The sequence below is a fragment of the Polypterus senegalus genome, chromosome 17 (assembly GCF_016835505.1).
Source record: "Polypterus senegalus isolate Bchr_013 chromosome 17, ASM1683550v1, whole genome shotgun sequence".
In the NCBI taxonomy this organism is placed as follows: Eukaryota; Metazoa; Chordata; class Cladistia; order Polypteriformes; family Polypteridae; genus Polypterus; species Polypterus senegalus.
In genome coordinates, this window is record NC_053170.1 from 8,374,760 (window position 1) to 8,390,049 (window position 15,290).

General features: G+C 46.1%; 1 protein-coding gene across 2 annotated transcripts in view; it reads right to left on the bottom strand.

Annotated features, from left to right (window-relative positions):
* Positions 1–11,517, bottom strand: part of LOC120517298 (ABI gene family member 3-like) — a 44,987-nt gene extending 33,470 nt beyond the window's left edge. Inside the window, exon 1 of one of the 2 annotated variants that reach the window (XM_039739506.1) lies at positions 10,941–11,517. In XM_039739506.1, coding sequence (XP_039595440.1) covers positions 10,941–11,072 — 132 coding nt within the window. In that variant the 5' untranslated portion in view covers positions 11,073–11,517. The remainder of the gene's footprint in view (positions 1–10,940) is intronic. The other variant, XM_039739507.1, reaches the window with a different exon arrangement.
* Positions 11,518–15,290: the final 3,773 nt, after the last annotated feature.

The window sequence follows — 15,290 nt, forward strand, 5'->3', positions numbered from 1 at the left end:
TCGTTTTTAACTGTCGTCATTAAGATACTAGCTGTGTAAGCCTGTGCTGTAAAAAGTCCGGGGTCCTCGTAACTATTGAAATCGTCAGGAAAAAAAATTGAAATGCAGAGGTGTCAGGTAATTGAAAGGAACTGCTCGGGACGTCTCTCTCCTAGGATGTTTCGTTTTGCTGACCTGCTCACCTCGCTTGTGTATTTAGCGGCTGAGTGAGATATCGGTTTCCTCGGGGGCGGAGCCCTTACCCTGACTCCACCCCTCACTTCCAGGTCAGACAGACAGGCACACGCAGCTCCACGCGTAGTCGTTTATATACAAGACAAGGAAGGGAGCAAACTGCACAGAGGAAGGACAAAATCTAACGAAACGAGGGTTAAGCATTTAAATGAATTGCAAAAACAGAAAAGTTTCTTATAAATGTAAAAATCCTGCTACTGTGCTTTTCTGAATGTAGAATACAAAAATATACACCAGCTAATTAACTGAGCTCAGTCGATTATGAATCTGGTTGGAACAAAACCCTGCAGCCACAGTGGACCCCCAGGACCGACTTTGAGAACCCCCTGCTTTAGACGATGAGAATGTTGTCTCAACAGAGACCCCTAAATCTTTTTCAGAGGTCACTTCCTGTAGCTCGGTGTCCCCCACCTTGTATTTATAACTGACTGTTCCTGCTGCCCACATGTAGCACTTTGCACTTTCCTACATTGAACTCCATTTTCCAAGTTGTGAGGCTCATCCAGGTCTTTCTGAATTGTCTCCAGCGTCTGCCATTTCTCCAATTTTGGCATCATCCACAAACTTCACAAGTTACGAATTAAACTGAAATCCATGTCATTGACATCAGTCAGAGCAAGTGACATATCTGAGGGACACCACTGATGACATTTTAACAGATGGAGTAGTCACCTCTTCTCTGTACTCCCTGTGATGATATCATTATAAACCAAAGCCTGTTGGCACAGTGGCCTGTCCTTACTTCACATACCAGCTCGGTGGACTTCTGCCTTGAACCCAACTCATCCACATCTGAACGTCTCAACTCCCTTACACCTGGGCGCTCTTTGCTTTTGTGATAAATTTAGTGTGTAGAAGGAAAACGGGCATCCCGGCCAGGAAGGAGGATGGGTTCTTAGCCAGACAGACAAGATGAAAGAAACAACTTTGTGCCCAGCTGGGAATAAAATAATACTTGAAGAACCAGCGGAATCCGAAAGTGGGGAGCAGTTCCATTCCTGATACGGCAGGTGGCAGTGGTCCTCTTGTGGCAACCCAGTTGGGATACCCGCAGGGGTGCTTGGGAGTTGAAGTCCAGAAGTGCAACCATGTTAGGGTCCCTGGGTGCCGATAGAGGGCGCTGTCAGGGGAAGACCTCCCTACTTTCTATATGACCCGGAAGTGCTTTCAGGAAGGCATTGTGTGGCACATTCCCGGGTCCAGCTTGAAAAGTAGCCCACCGCCTCAGATCAGAGAGTCAGGAGACAACACTTAAATGAAGAAACTGGTAGATTTATTGGCACTGTGATTGATCTTAGGAAGAGTGATTATGTGTGAAGGTGCTGTGCGTTAATAAATAATCTAAAAGTGTGCTGGGCATTACTGTGGCTGAGGTTTGGGGCCCAGTGGCTCCCTCTGGTGGTTACAAGTAGCTGGACTTGAAGTTGAACCTCTGGGCAGTATGACATTACTCACACAATGATGCACCCCTTATCTTATATGGCGCCTTTCTACTGTGAACCACCATGGCAGGCGTGGAGCTGCGGTGTAGCCGGCAGGTGAAGTGACTCCCTTGGCGGTGGGGACCAGGCTGACCCCCTAGCAGTTAGCAGTCCGATGTCAAAGTCACCACTGACAGCAACAGATGCGTGGAGTGTGATGAAAGTTGCTATATAAAATAACGTCAGCGTGACCCCAGATATGCCCTAAGCATCTTGATTTATTTTATTTTTCCTGCTCAGCCCTGGTGGGGCTGTCCCACCGTATCAGCAGTTTCATGAGAGCTGCAAGTCATCTGCCAGCCTCTTCTTCAGTGTGTGTGAAAAGCGAAACAGGAAGTGCAGAAACCTCTGACGCCAGGCGTCCGCTGCACTACACGGTGGCTTTTTAAAGTTCTCAGGCTCAGTATTTTATCTTCGTTCTCAGTCTCTGTTCCTCTGCACGGCTCTAAATTTGGTGTGTCTAAGTTTAAAAAAAAATGTTGCTGTTTTGCTTGTGACCACCAAAATGAGAACAGTGCCAATGAAGACGTGGGCAGATCTGCAGCAGAGAGAAACTCGGACATCGGCGAAGATGACTGGAGCCTCTGTGCCACCTGCCACGGACATTCATAACGTTCACGGAGCAAATGTGCAGAGTGCTGTGGGACAACTACTTGGGTCAAAGACCCCCCAGTTTCCACAGGATGGAGAAGCAGCAAGCGTTGCCATTCTCAATCCAACCGAGCTTCATGCCTGCCATTAATCAGATTTGGTGGTCTTTGGCCGTATGAGCAGCTGATTTCTTTCTTTCTTTCTTTCTTTCTTTCTTTCTTTCTTTCTTTCTTTCTTTCTTTTTCATTTATCCGTTTATAAGCTGTTGATGGCTTGGTCTGACCCTGTGCTACCATGATAAAAAGCTCCCACAATCCTCAACTGGAGTAACTGCAGTTGCGCAGTCCTGATAGCAAACACTGTGCTGTATTTACGCTTACATAACTGGGTGTACACACCAATCAGCCACAACCTTCAAACCACTGACAGGTGGCAGAAAGGACATTGATGGGTCCTGTCCAGGGGTGGCATAGGGTAGGCGGCAAGTGAACAGTGTGTTGGAAGAAGGAAAAGTGGGCAGGCGTAAACATCTCTGAGCCACTTTGATTTGGGCCAAACTGCGATGGCTACACGACTCTGTCAGAGGGTCTCCAAAGCAGCAGGTCTAGTGCAGTGGTTTGTACCAACCAAAAAGTGGTCCAAGAAAGGACAGGGTCATGGGGACTCAATGTGTGTGGGGTTGTGAAGGATAGCCTGTCCGGTCCGATCCCACAAACGTAGCACAAATTGCTGGAGAAACTTAATGCTGGCCATGAGAGAAAGGTACCCATCGATGAAAGGACCTACAATGAGCACATGAGCATCAGAACTGGACCACTGAGCAATCGAAGAAGGTGGCCTGGTCTGATGAATCCCAGTTTCATTGGGCTGGGTGTGTGTGCCTTGTTTTCTTGGAGAAGAGATGGCAGCAGGATGCATTATGGGAAGAAGGCAAGCCGGCTTAGGCAGTGTGACGCTCTGGGCAGTGTTCTTCCGGGGAATCTTGGGTCCTGCCATTCATGTGGATGTTACCGTGACACATACCACCTGCCTAAAGATTGTTGAACAGCACATACAGCCCCTTCATGTAGCAACGGTACTCCCTAATGGCAGTGGCCTCGTTCAGAAGGGTAATCAGCCCTGCGTCCCTGCAAAAATTGGGTTTGAGGAACATGACGAAGAGTTCAAGGTGTTGACTCGGCCTCCAAATCCCAAAAGATCTCAATCCGATTGAGCATCAGTGGGAAGTGCTGGAAAAGCAAGTCCGATCCATGGAGGCCCCACCTCGCAACTTACAGGATCTGTTGCCACAGGACACCTTCAGAGGGCGTGTGGAGTCCATGCATTACAATTCAATACAACACAATACAATTATTTTTTTAAAGCTCAAAATCACACAAGAAGTGCCACAATGGGCTTTAACAGACCCTGCCTTTTGACAGACCCCCAGCCTTGACTCTCTAAGAAGACATGGAGACCCTTGTAAGGGGAAAAAACAGAAGAAACCTCGGGAAAGGCAGTTTAAAGAGAGACCCCTTTTCAGGTAGGTGGGTGTCAAAAAAAGGGGGTCAATACAATTACAATACACAGAACAGTGTTTCCTTGGTGATCACTCTGTGCTTCAGTTATAGTAGATTTCATACCAAGTACACGGGGTGGCTACCCCAAACCTTTTTCTGCCTTTTTTCTCTCTTTTACAATATGTAGTATATATGTGTGTAGTCAGGTGTGCGCCCATATTGATCATATACCAGGTTCAGGTTGGGTAACACCTCCACCAACTCCTTCCGTTTCATCTGCAGACCGGAGGACAAGTCCCGCGACAAGCTTTGACATCACTCCCAGTTTTCACCAGAAGGTCTTGCCGCTTCCCCACTTCAAGAGTGATGTCGCCATTCACTGACCACCCCATTTCTAATGAGGACGGAGCCCCTGGTAGGTGGCACTCAAACACAGAAAACACAGGCTTAGGAAGAGTTGGCAAAGCTTTGGCATTGTAGGACGGTAGACCTCCTTTGCACTTTAGCTTCCCTATTTTCATTTTTGTTTGTGTTAAGTGGGGTGCTTGGATGGACCCCGATCCCTTTATGATCTTCCTCTCGCTCCTTATTATATACATACTAGCCGTGTAAGCCGGTGCTGTAAAAAGCCAGAAACTATTGAAATTGAGAAAGAAAAAAAATTGAAATGTAGAGATGTCAGGCAACTGAACGCAACTACTTTGGGCATCTCTCTCCTAGGAGGTTTCGTTTTGCCGATGTGCTCACCTAGCTTCTGTATTGGCGGCTAAGTGACTGTCTTTCTTCAGAGGTTTCCTTTAACCTGTGTGCTCGCCTTGCTTGCGTATTAGCGGCAGGAAGAAAAGCAAAAGGGATAGCGTTTTGTCGCTGTGCTCGTCTCGCTTGTGTTATTAGTGGCTAAGCGACTTTGTCTTTCTTCGGAGGTTTCGTTTTGCCGACGTGCTGGCCTCACTTGTGTATTAGCAGCGGGAGGAAAAGTAAAAAGGATACCAGTTTTCTGGTGTTAGCGGCTAAGCGACTTTGTCTTTCTTCAGAGGTTTCGTTTTGCCGACGTGCTGGCATCATTTGTGTATCCTCAGAGGTGGAGCCCTTAGCCTTGACTCCACCTCTCACTTCCGGGCCGGACAGACAGACACACACACTTCCACACGTAGACGTTTATTATATACTTATACGGTTGTGAGACATGGACGCTATCCAGTGGGCTGAAATGAAGACTGGACTCCTTTGGTGTCTCTTCGGAAGGTCCTTGGGTCCCACTGGTTTGACTTTGTGTTGCTCACGGGGTCCCAAATGAGGCACATGACCTGTATTGTGAGGGAGCGTCAGTTACGGCACTACGGCCATGTGGCGCGATTAACCGAGGGTGATCTGGCTCATTGTTGAGGATCCGAGTGTCTGGACCAGGCCAAGGGGATGTCCATGTAACACCAGATAGATCAGGAGTGCCCAACTCCAGTCTTGGAGGACCCCAGTGGCTGCAGGTTTTCATTCTCACCCTTTTCTTAATTAGTGACCTGTTTTGCTGGTAATTAACTTCTTTTGAATTAATTTTAATTAACTTGGTTAATTGGTTGTTGGTTGTTCCACTGAATTTCTTCATTTCTTTCCTTAAATGGCACCCAAACAGAAGTGGAATGTGAAGTGAGGGAGCCAACAGAAGACCAACTAAGTCAGGGCCTCAAACTCCAAGCAATTTCACTCCAACCAGCTGCTTAATGAGGTGTCGTTAATTAAACTCGTTCTTTAATTCCGTGGCATGTCGCTGCTCGCATTGTGCAATGGCAGACATTTCTGAAACTGTGGATTTTCTCTTTTCTAAGAGCAGATCGGCATTGCTGAGACCTTCACCTTTCTTTGTTTTCAGATATTGTATGATGGTCACAGTTTTATTTTCGTTCATTTCATTTCATTTTATGTCTCATGATTGTTTGGCTGCTAATTAAAGAAAAAGAAACAATTGAGGGGCCTGAGTCTTCAAGAGCAAGTCAATTAAAATGAATTCAAAAGAAGTTAATGAGCAGCAAAAACAGGTCACTCATTAAGAAAGGGGTTAGAATGAAAACCTGCAGCCACTGCGGCCCTCCATGACAGGAGTTGGGCACCCCTGAGACAGAGGGTCATTTCCGGAGGGTAGGAGTGGACCGCGTGTCTGCCTGGAGGGTTACCAGCCAGGATCCCAAGCTGTTTCGTTATGTAGTGGGTGCAGCAACCCGCTGTGCCAGTGCCTGCTCCCAAACCTGACCTGACCTGTATATTCGGTGCCCTCAGAAAGAGGTCAGACCTTTCACTTTTAGTACATTTTGTGATGTTGCAGCCTCGTGTTTTTGCTCCTCCAGAAACACTCACAATCCCAGAATGACAAAGCAAGAAGCGGATATTAGAATTTTTTTTTGGAAATGTATTCAAAATAAAAAATAAAAAAATCGAAAACATCCCATTGACACAAGTCTTCAGACCCTTTACTCATCCCTTAGTTGAAGCCCCTTTGGCGGCACTTCCAGTCGATTTTCTGTTGTTCTTCACTGCAGATCACCTCAAGTTCTTTCATGTCTGGATGGGGGGCCGTGGGTGGGCAGCTATTGTCAGGCATCTCCTTTGGGTTCAAGTCGGGGCTCTAGCTGTGCCCTAATAGTTGTCCCTAACTCTGAGGCTAAAGGATCTGGGCTGGTATCTCGACAGTTGCTGGTTCGAATCCCGGAAGTGATGGAGGGAATGCCCTTGAGTAAGGAAGGCCCTTAACCTACAATTGGGGGCGCCATACAAATAAGATGACCCTGCTGTCCGACCCTAAAATAAAACTCTCTGGATTGTAAGGTGGGGTTTGTGAAAAGAAATCGCGGATTTGTGTTGGAGGGTGAACCCCTGCATTGACCTTTCCACTGTGGCTCACTACGGGAAATCCATGATCACAAATTTAGGTGTGAAAATGGATCCTTCTTTAAAATTTGATAGCCATGTGAATGCAGTGGTAAAATTTGACTTTTTCCAGTTGAGGCGGCTGACAAAAATCAAGCCTGTTTTGTCTAAACACAACCTTGAAACAGTGATATGCGCTTTTAGAAGCTCTCGTCTCGATTGCTGCAATGCGCTTCTTCTTGGAATGAGCCAGGCCTCCATTGCTCGCCTACAGCTGGTGCAAAATGCTGCTGCTCGATTTCTAACTGTCACAAGCAAGAAAGAGCACGTTACCCCACTCTTGGCTTCCCTTCACTGGCCTCCAGTTCATTTTAGAATCCATTTTCAGATCCTTGTATTTGTTTTGAAATCCTTTAACGGTTGTGCCCCATTTTATCTGTCAGAACTGCTGCCCCCTTATGTCTCATCTCGCCCGCTCAGGTCAGCAGATCAGATGCTTTTATGTGTTTCTAAGACACGATGCAAACTCCGAGGTGATCAGCTTCTTCAGTTGCACATCCAAACCGATTTGCCGTTGTACGTTAGGCAGGCTCCTTCACTCGCTGTCTTTAAATCTAATTTAAAACGCACACTTTTACTCTCTGGCCTTTAAGCCAGTATGGTATGCTGACTATCTGTGTACTTTTTTATTATGAATTTCTTCAGCTCTTATGCGTTTCTGTTTCTTTTACCCTTTTGGTTTTTGTGTGTCTGATACGTTGGGTTTTATTGTACAGCACTTTGGTTATCCTTGATGTTGTTTTTAATAAAATAATATAATAAATACATAAATAGCCAGAGGGCGGCGCAGTGGTAGCGCCACCTGCGTGGAGTTTGCATGTTCTCCCCGTGTCTGCGTGGGTTTCCTCCCACAATCCAAAGACATGCAGGTTAGGTGGATTGGCGATTCTAAATTGGCCCTAGTGTGTGCTTGGTGTCTGGGTGTGTTTGTGTGTGTCCTGCGGTGGGTTGGCACCCTGCCCAGGATCAGTTCCTGCCTTGTGCCCTGTGTTGGCTGGGATTGGCTCCAGCAGACCCCCGTGACCCTGTGTTCGGATTCAGCGGGTTAGACAATGGATGGATGGATGGATAAATAGCCAGTCAGTCAGTCATTATCCAACCCACTATATCTTAATACAGGGTCACGGGGGTCTGCTGGAGCAAATCCCCGCCAGCATAGGGCACAAGGCAGAAACAAATCTGGATGGGGCGCCAGCCTACCGCAGGGCACACATCAAGCACACACACACACACCAGGAACAATTTAGGACCTCCAATGCACCTAACCTGCATGTCTTTGGACTGTGGGGAGGGAACCCACACAGACACGGGGAGAACATGCAGACTCCACGCAGGGAGGACCTGGGAAGCGAACCCAGGTCTCCTTATTGCTACCCACTGCACCACCGTGCCGCCCTAAATAAATAAATAAGCCTTCAGTCCAGTCTGAGGTCCAGAGTATGCCGAGCAGGTTTTCATTAAGGACAGCTCTGTACTTTGCTCCGTTCAGTTTTCCCTCCGCTCTGACCAGTCTCCTAGTCCCTGATGCTGCCACCATCACCATGCTGCTTTCACTTTAGCACAACATTTTGCTCATTTTGTTTTAAGGCGCCGGAGACGTGCAGAGCAAGTCTGAAGTGCCTCACTGCTGCTGCCACAGAGGAACCCACTGAGAGAAACCACTTCTCATTTCTCAGAATCTTTATGCCGTCATTTAAAAAGTGACCGTCCACCTCATAAACCAAAAGCCTCCAGATATGAACTGTACAGACGAGATTTCTATAAAGATGCTGAAACGTCACGTGAGGCTACAAATATAATCAAGAAGCTGTCTTGCAAAAACGAGGCTGGGCTCTGGCGTGGGCACCCAAACATGGGTGTAAAAAGGCATCAGGGCTCACTTCAGGTGTTTGGATATCCCAACAGGTGACCTTGGAGTAAGTGGGCACCTTGGGATAAACAGAACGGGCGGAGGGCTTTACAGAAAAGGACAATTTCAAGAGTGCAGGACCTGACATTAAGGGGTCACTCCAGGGGTACTGAGGACCTAGCAATGAGGAGTCACCTCATAAGAAAAAGAAGACTTTAGAATAAGAGAGGACCTTACAGTGCACACAGGTGGGCAGAGGGCATTAGACTAAAGGGTCACCTTAGGTATACGAGAGAATGAGGGGTCACCACATTGGTCTTACAGCAAGAATACTGGAGTTAGGGGTCACCTCACTGGCAAAGCGGACCTTACAATTGGTGGACACTTCAGGTGTATAAAAACTTAAAATGAGGTACAGAGGTGGTGCACAGAGGATCTCAGCAAGGGGTTTGGTTTCCGTAGGAGTTTATAGAATGTTATAGTGAAGGACCACCTCAGAGGTATTGACGTCCTCACAGTAAGGGTCCACCTCAAACACAGAGGCCAACAGACAAAGGGGATACATACAAATGAGAAGTTATGTCAGGGGTCCTTACAGTTAGTGGTCACCTCAGGTGTATATGACCATATAGTGGGTGAGGGGGGTCTCTAAGGGGGTACATGGGTCACTCCAGAGGCATAGAGGGTATTTCACCACAGGGTCTTCTTAGTGTATAGTGTATAAGTGGAATCGTAAAGTGGGGAAGTCACCTCATAGGTGCAGATGACCTTAGAGTTAAGTGGTCACCTCATGGGTAAATAGCAAGCTAAGGGGTCACCTCACAAGTTTAGAGGACCTTACAGTGGTTGGCTGCACAGAAATCTGCCATATATTGTATATCTGCTGTATATATAGTAATGGATGGAGGTGGACCCCCATTTCCTTGCCTGGATGGGAGGTTGACACAGAATAGTCTTGGTCAATCAATAAGAAGATGTAGCCAGCCTGGTGTCCCACTAGGGGTGGATGGGTGGGTTCACTTCTGGTGGGTAGCTATCTTAAAAGGTGACCTCAGAGTATGTGGGCATCTCGAGATAAATACAGTGGAACGGGCCAAGGACCTTACAGGAGAGGCAAGAAAATGGATGGTCAGCGTTCCCTCTGCTGACTGGGAGGCCAAGGTGAGTGAATGGCATTGGGAGCCTCCCCGCTGTATTCAAAGTCACTCCACCATACGCTAGAGGGCAGCACCTCTTCTGGCGAGTCTCTGTTTGGGCAGCATGGGAGGCGTGTGTCTGTTCTGTGGATGCCACCAGGGGGAGCTATTGGGTGCTGGGGTGGTTTCACCTGACCCAGATGTGCTCCCTGGAGGCAGTGATGGGGCACTGGAAGGTTCAAAAGGGGAGTGCAGAGAATTGGAGTTGGGAAAGGAGGTGAACAAACTCACCTGGGAGGAGTGGAAGAGAAAAAGTAATAAGAAAAGAAATTGTATTGTGTATTGTGGAAGAAGGAGGGATTTTGTTAAATAAAACTGACCATTTGAACCCAGGCTGTAGCTGGGGTACTTGTGTATGGGATGTGAAGCTCAGTGATGCCCCCAAATGGCCATAATATATATCCATCCATCCATTATTCAACCCGCTATATCCTAACTACAGGTTCACGGGGGTCTGCTGGAGCCAATCCCAGCCAACACAGGGTGCAAGGCAGGAAATAAAGTCCAGTATACACTGTATGTATATATATATATATATATATATATATATATATATATATATATATATATATATACTTTGTTTTGTTTTTTTTTGTTCTTTATTTCGCATACCCCTTGGGTCAGAGCGCATGATAAGCCATTATACGGCACCCCTGCAGCAATTGAAGGTTAAGGCCGTTGCTCAAGGGCCCAGTAGAGTAGGATCTCCTTTGCAGTGACGGTGATTTGAACTGGCAACCTTTGAGATACCAGCGCAGATCCTTAGCCTCAGAATATATATGTGTGTGCGTGTGCTAAACTGGCCAGAGAGTGTGTGTGAGTGTATGTGCTTTGTGATTGCTGGGATAGGCTTCAGCTTACCCCAAAAACCTGCTCAGCATAAATGGGATTTATACAGTGGCTGGTAGGATGTACATATACGGTATATAATATATAATAGACCACCTACCTAAAGGGTCTTTACAATGTTTAACAAGCCACTACTTGAGACTTTGCCCCCTTGTTACATGTCTTGTACCCAGAATGCCCCCATGTAATGAACAATTTTCTGTATTATCCCCCGCTTCAATAACAGACCTCCATCTGAGGGGTCCCTTCCCTATGTAATGAACCCCTACTTGTGGCTGTGCCCACCCCATAACAGCCCCCGTTTTCAGGACCACAGCCTTACCTGCAGGTAGTTCTTCTCGCAGTACTCGGCCACCTTGTGCAGATTGCTGTAGTTTTCCAGCAGTGCCCGTCTGGCTTCTGGAGCCTCCTGAAATATTTTGTGCATCTCCTCAACAGAATTTTGCGCCTTCATTTCTTCTTCCTAATGCGAGAGGACAATGGTTCCTGTTGATACTGTATGCTTTGCTTTATTTTGCTTTTTATTTTTTTATCTTTGGGTTGTTCAACCTGCTGCCGGCAACTTCTCAGCTTGCGGAGACGAGCTGACAGAATACGAACACCCACTGTGGCAGAGCGAGTGGAGTGGGCGGTACAGAGTGACGTCAGCGGCTGGTCCCGCCTCCCCTCCCGGCCGACGGCCCGTCTTTAAAAGGCGGCACAGCGTCGCTGTCTGGTGGCCGTTGGCTTTGCGTTCCTGAACCTTGGAGTTCTCTGCGCCCGGTGTCTTTCCAGTTGGCGTTTTGTTCTCATTGAAAGTGCAAGGTTAAGGTCCGCAGAGAGGATGCGGTCAGAAGGTGGGCGACGAAGGTGTAAGTCGCAGGAAGTTGTACTTGTGGTTAGCTGTTCGCTGCACGAAACTCAGAAAGTTGTTGCACTCAAAAGGAGGAACCAAATAGAAAGGGCTCTGCGCTGGCGCTCTTTTAATCTCTGTTGTTCTGCCGAGCAAAAGGAACTGAATAAAGTGAACTGGGAGGAAATCGAGCTGAGCAAACGGCCGAAATGTGCACATCAGGCAGTAAAATCGTTATACAAACACTTAAAAGTGTTAACACTGGCGAGGTTAGTGCGCGTTTTGCGCAGCCATTGCCAAGTGCAAAAGGAGAAGTAACAGCTTTGGTGCCTGTGAGAAAAACACAGAAATCATGCAATGATCTCTTTGGATAAACGTGTCTGTCAACAAATTCATGTAAACGTAAATATTCTTTCAGTCAACTATCTCTCCATATTTTAAAACATCCTAGGAACAGTGGTTGGCATTACAGGGCCGTTTTAACGCATTGGCACAATGGGCACTGGCCGGGGGTCCCGCAGGTGTAAGGGCTGATGCCTATGTATGTTTCTGTTTTGCTATCAAAACAGGGGCTCCAGCGCACTTCTTTGCCCAGGGGCCTATGATGCTATTAAAACGGCCCTGGCTTGGCAAAAGGCAGTGGCCAACTACGCAAATGAAATACAAACAAGCTTGACACGGCAAACGCCAGAAAGAACAATCCATCCATACATTCCCTGAAACTTCATGCAATTCACAGTGTGGATCCAGCACAGTTTATCCTGACAGGATCAGATGTAAGGTGGGATCCAACGCTGGACAGAGCGCCAGACCATCACGAGGCACACGCATTTCCACCGTGCAGGCTGGATCAGACTCGCCAGTTTCCTTCCAGGGAGCAATCGAGCCCTGTGTACCCCACATATCTTTGGAAAACCAGAGAAGAGCCACATAAGCATAAGAAGAACATGAAACTCCATGCAGACATTAACCAGACCAGAATCTGAGCTCAAGTCTAATCAGTTCACTGCCATGTCACCCTAACACACAACATCAGGGTTTATTTTAAGTCTTCATTTAGGGAGGTCGACATGCAGACAGTAACTGGGTCAGGATTTAGATTAGATCAAATTAGAATAGATATGTGTTACTGATCATCAGTGTGAAATTCAAAAGTATACCATAGCAAAACAAAATACATAAAATACACAGCTATCAACACAAAGTACAATATATGACAATAGAAAAAAAACATATAATCCACGTTAACAAAAGAGTCTGTGTATCTGTCTGATTGCTATTTCTCCCTTATCCAATAGATGGTGCATCACAAACATTAATCCTTTTTTATGAATTCCATACCAAATGGTATATAACAGAGACATAGCAACTAGACAGACAGACTGCACTGCAAGCATTAACACTGAATGCATTCAACACAGAGTGACTGCTGGTCGGACACAAATCAGCTTAGCCATCCTAATAAAAGGACAAGTGTGTGCTCATCCACTTGCTATGCGTCTGTTACATGCCATTTAGTATGGAAAAGCAGTGCTAATGCTTGTGATGCACCGTCTGTTGGAATGACAAATGCAATGTATTTTACTACTACAAATGTGTGTGATGCACCACCTACAAAAAAGACAAATTCAATGACAAATGCAATGTCTTTTATTTCTACAAATGTTTATGATGAACCATTTGAAGGAAAGACAAATGCAAGGCATTTTATTACTATAAATGTTTGTGATGTACCATCTGTTGGAATTACACATGCAATGCATTTTATTACTACAAATGTGTGTGATGCACCATCTTTACAAAAGAAAAATGCCATGACAAATGCAATGTCTTATTTTTCTACAATTGTTTGTGATGCACCATCAGTTGGAAAGAGAAATGCAATGTCTTTTATTTCTACAAATATTTATGATGAACCATTTGAAGGAAAGGCAAATGCAAGGCATTTTATTGCTGCAAATGTTTGTAATGCACCACCTGTTGGAATGACAAATGTAAGCCATTTTATTACTAGAAAATGTTTGTGATGCACCATCTGTTGAAATGATGAATACAATGCATCTTAATGCTACAAATGTTTGTGATACACCATCTATACAAAAGACAAATGCAATGTATTTTATTTCTACAAATGTTTATGATGAACCACCTGTTGGAAAGACAAATGCAAGGCATTTTATTACTGCAAATGTTTGTGACGCACCATCTGTTGGAATGGCAAATGCAATGCATTTTATTACTACTTACATTGCAAAATGCATATCAATAGATGGTGCTCTGCAAACATTCCACTGAAGTCTACATTGATTATTTAGATCTTAGACGGGCAGCACAGTTTGTACAATAAATATTTTGTTAAAATTACTGTAGCAGTTTCGAGTCTCAACTTTCATCCTGTGGCTTCCAGCCAGAGTGAATGGATGGGACCCCGGGGGAAGGCACTGAATTGCTTGATGGCAGCAGGCAGAAAAAAAGTCCCCAGAGGTGATTTCTTGTAGAAATGTACCTGTGACTGAAAGTTCTCAAAGAAAGTGTCCCCTGGGTGGTATGAACAGAATTGTTCTCGATGTTATCCAGTTTTTCCACCACAGCTTCCAGAGTGTGCGGAGTCAGTCCTGCGATGGAGCCGGCTTGATAAGTTTATTCAGGAGGTTTGGATCACCGAAACTCAACATGCCTCCCCAGGAGACCACAACGTAGAAGAACACACTGCACTGGCTACTACGGGCTGGTATAACATCTCCAGCAGCTTGCTGCACACATCAAGAGACCCGAGTCTCCTCAGGAAGTCCAGTCTGCTCTGACCTTTCTTGTACAGCACCATTGTGTCGTCAGTTTGCTGTTCATGTGGACCCTCAGGTGCTTTGCACAGTGGACAGTGACTGCTCTTAACACGCCATAAGTCCACCTCCGACTCTTTTGACTTGTTGATGTTGGTCTGCAGGTGGTTCTGCCTGCACCACAAGACAAAGTCCTACGAGTCACCGCAGTTGTCAATGCAACCTATGATGGAGAAGTCACCAGGTACGTCTGCAGATTTGAACCCAAATCAAGCCTCTTATTGCAGATCAGTCCTTACACACAACATCAGTGTTCATTTGAGCTCTTAATTTAGGGAAGTGCAACACAGGGAGATTACAAAGGCCAATAATCAGATCAGGACTTGAACCAACAGTTCCTCATCATGTCAGCCTTACACAGAATATCTATTGTAACAAGTCTCACTGCTTTCTTATTTTGTCCACCTCTTCTATAATTGTCTGTATTGCATTGCACAAGCAAATTACCAGCCAGATACCAGTTATTGGTTGCCTTTCTTAAATTGTCCCCCATCTCTGGATTGCTGAGTTTGGCTGGGTGCCCACCTTTAAGGAGAGATGTGGTTGCTCCAGACTTCTTCTATCTTCTCCGATCAGGGAGGCCGCTGTGCTCTTGAGAATGTCAGTGATTCCAAATAATACTACTACAGCTACTACTAATAATAATACATTTTATTTATATAGTGCCTTTCCCATGCTCAAGGCACTTAATAATAATAAACACAGAGAGAACACTACAGTGTGACTGAAGAAAATTGATGACACCAGTAGTCATACAGCACCAAGTTACCATCTGCCAAACAGGGCAGTCACACTTGTGGCTGCTTTCATCACACCCACTCCGCCACTGTAGGTAAGGTGGTCGCCTAAATCCTGGAGTCACGTGTTCTTACCGTGGCAGGCGCCCTCAAACTTTGCTTCAGTTTACTTTCCGGCGCTTTTTTTATGCCGCCCTCTAGTGGTGACCTACTTCTTCCACTGGCTCCTAAATTCGCAGCCCCGCCGTCTCCTCCGGCCTTTC